The sequence below is a fragment of the Psammomys obesus genome, unplaced genomic scaffold, assembly GCF_907164565.1.
Source record: "Psammomys obesus unplaced genomic scaffold, mPsaObe1.curated_primary_1811, whole genome shotgun sequence".
Lineage (NCBI taxonomy): Eukaryota > Metazoa > Chordata > Mammalia > Rodentia > Muridae > Psammomys > Psammomys obesus.
This window is the reverse complement of record NW_026594014.1, coordinates 359098-368120: the sequence shown is the minus strand read 5'-3', so window position 1 is coordinate 368120 and position 9023 is coordinate 359098. Positions and strand designations below refer to the sequence as shown.

The 9023-nt window shown below is 51.9% G+C and overlaps 1 protein-coding gene across 1 annotated transcript in view; it reads left to right on the top strand.

The window, feature by feature from the left end:
• The window catches only part of Vav1 (vav guanine nucleotide exchange factor 1), a 41833-nt gene that overhangs the window by 12536 nt on the left and 20274 nt on the right, over nucleotides 1–9023 (top strand). The window contains exons 2-7 of the mRNA XM_055617784.1: nucleotides 5612–5728; nucleotides 6175–6233; nucleotides 6317–6385; nucleotides 6640–6748; nucleotides 6848–6943; nucleotides 8681–8749. Of these exons, the coding sequence (XP_055473759.1) occupies nucleotides 5612–5728; nucleotides 6175–6233; nucleotides 6317–6385; nucleotides 6640–6748; nucleotides 6848–6943; nucleotides 8681–8749 (519 nt within the window). The remainder of the gene's footprint in view (nucleotides 1–5611; nucleotides 5729–6174; nucleotides 6234–6316; nucleotides 6386–6639; nucleotides 6749–6847; nucleotides 6944–8680; nucleotides 8750–9023) is intronic.

Genomic DNA, 9023 nt, shown 5'->3' with positions numbered 1-9023 from the left:
GTGTGTGTGTGTGTGTGTGTGTGTGTGTGTGTGTGTGTGTGTGTGTGTGAACATGTGTGTGGAGACTGGAGGACAACCTCTGATGTCTTCCTTAGTCTTAACAGTGTATATTTTAAAAAAGTTTTAGCTCTATTATCACTATTATTATTGTTATTGGTGTGTGTGAGTTCAGATGACTGAGGAGGCCAGAAGAGGGCATCGGATACGCCAGAGTTGGAGTCACAGGGTCCTTTGGGGTCCCTTGTCAGGTGCTTTTACCTGCTGAGCTATTTCTCCAGCCTTCCCCCCTGCTCCCCCACACACCGTGTTTTAGCACAGGGGCTCTCGCTTTCATCAGTTGAGCGAGGCTGGCTACACAGCGAGCCCAGACGCCGTGTTTTAGCACAGGGGCTCTCGCTTTCATCAGTTGAGCGAGGTGGCTACACAGCGAGCCCAGACACCGTGTTTTAGCACAGGGGCTCTCGCTTTCATCAGTTGAGCGAGGCTGGCTACACAGCGAGCCCAGACACCGTGTTTCTGCCTCCATGGTCCTGGCATTGCTAGAGAGGGCCAGGGCACATGGAAAGGTTTGTGAGTCTCAGGCGTCCAGCCCCCGCCCTCGCTTTAACAGTTGAGTCATCTCCCAGACCTCCTTCAGTCACCTGGAGATTAGAACGTGTTCTTCGACAGCTTCACAGGTATACACATGGATTTTGATCACCTTCTCTTACACCCTACTGAATCTTTTCTTCTCAACCGGTGCTGCTCCTATTTGGGAATCTTTACTGTGTGTGTATGTGTGTGTGTGTGTGTTTTGTGACCCAGTTGTCAAATTAGAGTTTCTGACAGGAAGTGGGGATGAGTGGCTCCGACACTGAAGAAAATGCCTCCCAGCCCCCCCGGAGGGGCAGGTCCTCATGTGACTCTCCCCCTCCTTCAACGCGACTTCTCTTGAGCCCCAGCCCCAGGTCTTTGAATAGTGAGCTGCGGACCTTAGCTGACGGTGGGGGCTTCACATGTGAGCACAGGTCTACAGGTGACAACCTAAAATAGCTCAAAAATAGTCGAGAGCTGGGGCCGCGCCTCCACGGGCAGAACACTTGTCCAGCATGCACGGACTCCTGGGTGCCACTCACAGCACCCACACAACCCGGGGTGCGCTCCTGTCATCCCCCGTAAACCAAAGGGTGGAGGCGGAGGATCCTCCTCTTCCTGGCTGTACAGTGAATCTGAGGCCATCCTGGGCAGATGAGAACCTGTCTCAGAAACAGAAAGAAGGGCCGAGGAGAGACTCGCCAGGGAAGTGTGCAGACTGGGGTTTGTTACCTAGAACCCAATGGGGCCTCAGGGATGGAAGGGATGTCACCCATGGGAGGCGGAGATGGGGTTCCCTGGAGGCTTCCAGGCATGAGACAACAGAGAAACCCTGTTGTTGTAAATAAAATTGATGTTGGGCTATATAACGTTATTACTAGTCCTGTAATTGTTGCGGCAGTATTATTTAATCCGATATCACAATCAATAAGACACAGCCACCTGTTCAAATTTATAATTGCCTTATTTACCTTGGCCTGGGCAGATAATTCACCAATGCTGTCTCAATAACCTCACCATCCACCTCCCAGCCCCCACCCAATGCCATCCTCCTTAACCATCCTCATCTGGGCTACCTTCCATCCATAATCTCATGAACACTTGCTTCTAGTCTTCATCTGGGCCTTTCCACGACATTATTGGAGTCCTTCCTCCTGGCCCATGTGATTTCTTTTCCACACTAACCCACTGTGGTGTCCTCCTTCCTCCTCTCTTCCTGTCCTTCTGTTTCCATGATTCTCCTCTTCCCAAAGCCCGGGAACCTTAGCCATGCCTGCCCCAATCTGCCCTGCCCAGGTTTTAGGCCTTTTAATCAAGCAATCAGGTTTGGTGTCTTAGGCAGGTTTACACAGCACAGATGGGTGGATCCAGGAAGTAACCAGCTCTTGCAGGCCAGTAATTAGCATCAAAATACAAGCACCCAACCAACCCCCAACAAAGCCCTGTCTCAAGCAAGGTGTAAGCACCCAAGGTTGTTCTTTGACTTCCACACATGCGAGCACACGTGTAGTAGCTCTCATACACATACATGCACCTACACAATCTTAAACGAAGGAGAGTTAAGACATCTCTAGGGGAAGAGCAAATGAGCTTAGCATCAATAGTCACTCAGTGGGTTTGTGATGAGTTAATGGCCACACCCATTCCTTCTGCCATTTTACACCCATGCCACTGGTCCAGGAGTTGGGGGGGACAGCTGCTGAGAACTGACCTCTGCTCTCATGCGGTTTTGACCCGGTGTGATCAATACCCTGCACTCGTTAACAGAGGTGTAGACATCAGAACAGCAGGTTCATGGTGGGAGAGCTGTGTACATCATGGTGATGATTGTGATGATGGTCCAGAGCCGGTGATGACAATGGTGATGTGCTGATAGTGACGATGATGGTGCTTATTGGCATTGATGGAAATAACAGTGATGATGATGATGGTGATGGTAGCAGCAGTGACGATGGTAATGATGGTGGTGGTGGTGGTCCATAATGCTGATGACAGTGATGGTGATGATGGTGGTGAGGATGGTGATGGCAGTGACGGTGCTGATGGTGACAGTGACGATGATGGTGCTTATTGGCATTGATGGAAATAACGGTGATGATGATGGTAATGGTAGCAGCAGTGACGATGGTGATGATGGTGGTGGTGGTCGAGAGATCTGACGATAGTGATGGTGGTGATGGTGCTGATGGTGATAGTGATGGTGGCGGTGATGGCCATGACTGTGATGACAGCGACAATAATTTCCAGATACTAAGTGCTCGTACCAGGTCAAGCTCTTGGAGTGGTTTTATCACTGAACTCCCAGGTGCCACAGACAGGCTCCCAACGCATTGGCTTCTCCCGGTTTACCTGCTTATCAGTGTGTGACGGATGACCCCCTAGCTTTAGAGTATGACGCCCCTAGGCTCTTGGGGTGGGGAGCTGTGAAGCGGCGTGGCTGGCAGTTCACGCTCCAGGTTTCCCATGAGGTCACAACTACCTGCTGGAGGAGGCGCTGCCATTTGATGACCCACGTCTCAGGTCAGCCACGCAGAATCTCAGATCCCTCCACAGCACTGGTTGGGTGGCCTTCAACATGGCGGTGGCGAAAGACGTAAGGGGTCAAAGGGAACCCTCGAGGCCACAGTGCCCACTTGTGAAGAGTCCCTCATCAGAACCTTCACCGACACTCTGAGTCACGCAGGCCCAGTCGCGTCAGCATGGGAGGAGGCTACAGGAGAGATTGTCGCGGTTTCTTCATAGACGCTGGGAGCGGGGCGCTGTGCTGGCCATCATGGAGGCTGGCAGTCATTGTCACACGTTACTAATGGTGGAAATTCTTGAGGAGAAGGCTCAGCGGGAAAAGTGCTCGCTGTACAAGTGTGAGGACCTGAGTTTGCGTCCGCTGCACCCACATAAGAAGCCGAGGATGTACCTGGAATCCTGGCACTGGAGGTGGAGCCAGCCGAGGCCAATCAGTGAGCTGCAGCTTACTGAGACTTTCAGCGAACAAGCTGGAGAGGGACTGCAGATGACTATAGGGTCAAACCAGTCTCAACTTGCAGGCCCAGTCCACCTGCTCACGGAGCACACCTGCGCACACAGAAACCTGCACACACATTATACAAACATAATATTTCTGATAATTTGTAATATTTTGCAAGACCAGTAGTGCCACATGAATTTTCAATTGTCAGAGCATCTTGCCACGCATTTATTTTTACTTCTGTGATTTTCTATACAATCTCAATGAGTCCTGAGCCACGCCTGCAACTAGAATCGGTGTTAGGAGAAATTGCATTGCATGTCTAGCGCAGTGTTGGAATTGTTGAGGTACATCTCTGCCCTCAGCGCGCCACGGCTCGGGCCCTGTGTGGGAAGAGGCGGTGGGAAGAGTGTCAGGGGCAGGCGGGGTGCTGAGTGGCTGTCTTCTGGACGCAGCCAGCACTGTCATGAAGTGGTCCAGCCAGCCACCACCAGCATGGATGGCTGCGTAGATGACTCTTGGTTGCACAGGCTGTGAGGAGCTGTCTGCAGTCCGAGGTTTCTAGGAGTAAAAACATCATTCCTTCCTGAGCGTGTGCCCACTGGGGGGTTCCCATGCTGCAGTGAATGCCTCGCACCCGTGCACGCGTGGGCAGTGCATGCTGGACCGAGTGGCTGTGAGGAGGCCACGTGAGGAAGGCTTGGGGGTGAACACGGTGGATGCCATTATGTTTTACTGTATACATGTATGAAATCCTCAAGAGGAAAGGAAAAATATTGAGAAGAAAAAGAACATTGGGAAATTAAAAAAAAAAAAAAAAAACTCAGTCCAGTTTTCTTTTAAAAGGTTTACTTTATCTTGATATTAAAAAAAAAAATGTTAGCAGGGCGGTGGTGGTGCACGGCTTTAATCCCAGCACTTGGGAGGCAGAGGTGGGCGGATCTCTGTGAGTTCAAGGCCAGTCTAGTCTACAGAATGAGTCCAGGACAGCCAGGGCTACACAGAGAAACCCTGTCTGGAAAAACCAAATGTTTTGTTTTATGTGATAGAGTGTCTTCTCTGTCTGTCTCTCTGTGGATCAGGAACATACCTGGTGTCCATGGAGAATATTGAGTCCCCTGCAACTGGGCTGGGGATGGTTATGAGCCACCATGTGGGTGCTGGGAACCAAACCCAGGTCCTCAAAGAGAGGCAAGTGCTCTTAACAACTGAGTCGTCTCTCCAGCCGGGGTTCTTGTGGATTTTATGTGTGGCACAGTGGGATATGACCAGCGCTATCCACCCTCCGGCTCTCCTCCAGCCCACCCCCCACACGGCCTCCCAACGACACCCTGTTAGTGTGCGAACACCTGTGCAGCCCATATCCCCTCCCCCCATGCAGCTCCCGTCACCATCCCTCGAGCTTGGGCTAGGGTTTTGGAAAACACTATCTTATCTTAAAGGTAACCTTTTAGGGCCCAGGGAGAGGACTCAGGGTAAAGGCTGATCGCCGGGGTCTGAGTCCCTGGACCTGCATGGCGGAAGGAGAGAACCGACTCTTGCGAGTTGTCCTCTGACCTCCACGTGTGCTCTTGCTCACACGTGAACACGTGATAAAAACATAACCTGTCCTAGGTGGGGGTGCTGGCACACCCCCGCAGTCATTACCTGGAGGCAAGAGGATTATCTACGTTCAGTGCTAACAGAGGCTGCATAGTGAAGCCAAGGCCGGCACAGTTTTTGCTTCTTATCACTATCGCTGGGGGTGTGGCCTGCATGCCTGTGCCCTAGTGGAGGGGAAAGGACCACTGTGCGGATTCTATTTTCTCCTTCCACCTTTGTGTGGGTCCTGGGGATTGAACTCAGGTCCCCAGGCTTGCACAGCACACACCTTTACCTGCTGGGCCGTTCTGCCAGCCTTATTTGTTTTCATTTACAGGTCTGTTTATTGTTCTCTATCTGTGTTTTCTGGTTTGCCTGTGTGTGTGTGTGTGAGAGGGGGAGAGACAGACAGACACAGTGACAGAGAGAGACAGACAGACACACAGAGAGACCACACACAGCGTGTCGCAGCCTCACTCCTGTTCCCCACAGTTCCTCTGCCTTAAGAACATCCGCACCTTCCTGTCCACCTGCTGTGACAAGTTTGGCCTCAAGCGCAGCGAACTCTTCGAGGCCTTCGACCTCTTTGATGTACAGGACTTTGGGAAGGTGAGCTGGACTCCCAGAGCATGGAGATGGGGCTTCTGTTTGCTTCGGTGCTGCCTGGTGTGTGTATGTGGCTGCGTGCTCACACAGGACATGTGCCCATAGAGTCTCGGGGAACTGGTAGCGGAGCCAGGTCGGCCTTCCAGGATGCTGCACACATCCTGGGCCTGGGGATGTGGGAAAAGTTCACTGTCATCTCCTTTCTGTGTGACGTTGGCTGGCTCCGCCTGCTTCTGTCTCTCTGACCTCCACCCGTCCTATGTCTGCCTGAGTGATGGTGTGGACCTGACAGTGGCGAGGCTTTGTTTGGGGAGCAGGGATGTATGGGAGATGCTCTGCTCCCCAAAGTCTGAGGGAATGTGTCTACCCTCAAGGGATAGCCTTGGGAGCTGCGTTCCCAAACGGTGGGTATGGACAGGAGTTTTGAGCGGCTGTGGTGCTTCTCCTAGGTCATCTACACCCTGTCTGCTCTGTCATGGACACCCATTGCCCAGAACAAAGGGATCATGTGAGTCGCAGCCAAAGGCTGGCCCCTCCTTGAAGCTCCCACCCACTGTCCATAGCCCTGCTTATGCCCATCTGATCCCCCAGGCCCTTCCCAACGGAGGACAGCACCGTGGGCGAGGAGGATATTTACAGTGGCCTTTCCGACCAGATTGAGTGAGCCTGATATTTGCTGGGTTTGTGGGACACGGTGGAGACACAGCCTTGTCCCGTGGTCTGAGGGACAGGAATCTGTTCTAGAGTCTGAGGGACACAGATCTGCCCTAGGGTCTGAGGGGACACGGATCTATCCAGGGGTCTTGGGAGGGGACAGACTGCCAGGCTAGGGGAGCTTTGTGGACTCAGCCTTGATTCTGAAGGAATCTGATGGGTGCCTTGGGCTTGGGGCGTGCTCTGACTTTGTCCCCCAGTGACACTGCAGAGGAGGATGAGGACCTTTATGACTGCGTGGAGAATGAGGAGGCAGAGGGGGACGAGATCTATGAGGACCTCATGCGCTCGGAGGCGGTGCCCACGCCGGTGCGTGGTCTGGGAAGGCTGGGCGGGTGGGAAATGCTCGGACAGCTGGCGGGGGGGGGAGGGGGGGGCGCCTCACAGCCTCTGCATTCCCGCTCACAGCCCAGGATGACAGACTATGACAAGCGCTGCTGTTGCCTGCGGGAGATCCAGCAGACCGAGGAGAAGTACACGGACACGCTGGGCTCCATCCTGCAGGTGCGCTGCGCCTACGGGTCCTGCCAGGGCCGCTCCTCCCAGCCTCCTCCCAGGGGATCTTCCTATGTAGCCCAGGCTGCCCTTAAACTCACAATTCTCCTGCCTCAGTTCCCGAGTGCTGGGGTGACAATCATGTGCCACCACCCCTGGCCCCACTGTTAGAACAAACAAACACTCGGCTTAATAGAGAAGGATAAATACATGAAAACAACCAGTCAGTCAGCTGATAAGTCCAGCGTCGGGCAGCTAGTGCCTCTGTCCAATCAGAGAGCGCGACACTGTTCTAGACCAACAAGCCCTGTACCTCTCCTTTCAATTGTCAATTCTCCCCAACTGCCAGGATCCAGGGATGCACTTTCTGCCTCAGCCTCTTCCTGTTGAGAAGCTCCACAGTGGTGGTCTTTTGTGTCTGGCTCTCTCACCTAGCACCATATCCGTGGGTCCCTGTGCATGCGCCAGAGCATGTTCGTTGCAGAGTAATGTTCTAGCCAGCGGATGGACCACACTCACTCTATCGTTTACTGGCGGGCATTTGGTGCTGTCCACTTTGGGCTGTTAGTGACAACTCTGCCTTGGAACAGTTGGAGACATTTTTTTTTTCTTTTTTGAGTGGACATTCCCTTTCTCCTGATTTTTCTTTAAAAACTTTTTAAAAAATTAAATTTACTAATTTTGTACTATGTGTGAGTGTTTTACCTGCATGTCTGTATTGCAGCAGGTGAGTGCTTGGTGCCTGGGGAGGTTACGGGGCATCGGATCCTCTTGGATGGAGTTATGGAGTTTGAGAACCACTGTGTGGTGCTGGGAATCAAAGCTGGTCCTCTGCGGGGCCAGCAAGTGGCCTTAAGCACTGAGCCATATCCTCAGCCCTCAGCCTGTCAGTCTGTCTTTGCTTCTTTGTTTCTTTTTTCATTGTTTGTTTTTCTTTCTTTGTTTCTTTGTTTGTTTTGTTTCTTTGTTTCTCCTTCCTTCCTTCCTTCCTTCCTTCCTTCCTTCCTTCCTTCCTTCCTTCCTTCCTTCCCTCCCTCCCTCCCTCCTTCCTTCCTTCCTTCCTTCCTTTCTCTTTCTCTTTTTCTTCTTTCTTTCTTTCTCTTTCTTTCTTTCTTTCTTTCTTTCTTTCTTTCTCTCTTTCTCTCTCTCTCTCTTTCCCTCCCTCCCTCCCTCCCTCCCTCCCTCCCTCCCTTCCTCCCTTCCTTCCTTCCTTCCTTCCTTCCTTCCTTCCTTCCTTCCTTCCTTCTCTCTCTCTTTACATTCTCACTATGTTGCCCAGTTGGCCTTGCCTCAAACACTCCAACAATGGGACGGTAGGCATGTGTCACCATGCCTGGGTCTCCATTTCTTTTGTCTCTCTGCCTCTTTCTATTTACCTGTCTTTCTTTTGCTCTCTCTCTCTTTCAATCTCTAATTCTCTGTATCTGTTTCTGTCTCTATTTCTGTGTTTCTACGCATCTCTGTCTCTCTTTGACTGTCTCTCTGTCTTTAGATCTCTGTGCTTCTGTGTCTATTTCTCTGTGTTGGAGTCTGTGTCTTTCTGTAAACTAACTGTTTCTGTCTCCATCACTCTTACTGTCTCTTTCTTCCTTGCTGTTTTGGTCTGTGTCATTGCTGTCTCTGTCTGCATCTGTTTCTCAGCCTCCTGCTGTCTGTGTGTCCCCCTGACTCATCCTCTCCTTCGTTCCTCTGGGGGAGCTGGATGGAGAAACCTCTTTCATCTTACCCTCTTTTGGCTCTTCCCAGCACTTCATGAAGCCCCTACAGCGATTCCTCAAGCCTCAAGACATGGAAACCATCTTTGTCAACATTGAGGTGAGCTAGCAGGTCTCCAGAGCTCTTTGTCCTCTCCAAGGAGATAATCTCCAACTGTCACCTACCCTGTAGTGTGTGTGTGTGTATGTGTGTGTGTGTGTGTGTGTGTGTGTGTGTGACTCTCTCATCTCTTGTCTGTGCCTGTGCCTGTTCCTTTGTGTGTGTCTGTGTCTATGCCTGTGCCTGTGTGTCTGTGCATGTGTTTGTGTCTGTGCCTGTATCTGTGTGTGTTTGTGTGTCTGTGTGTGACTCTCCTCTCCTGTCTGTGCCTGTG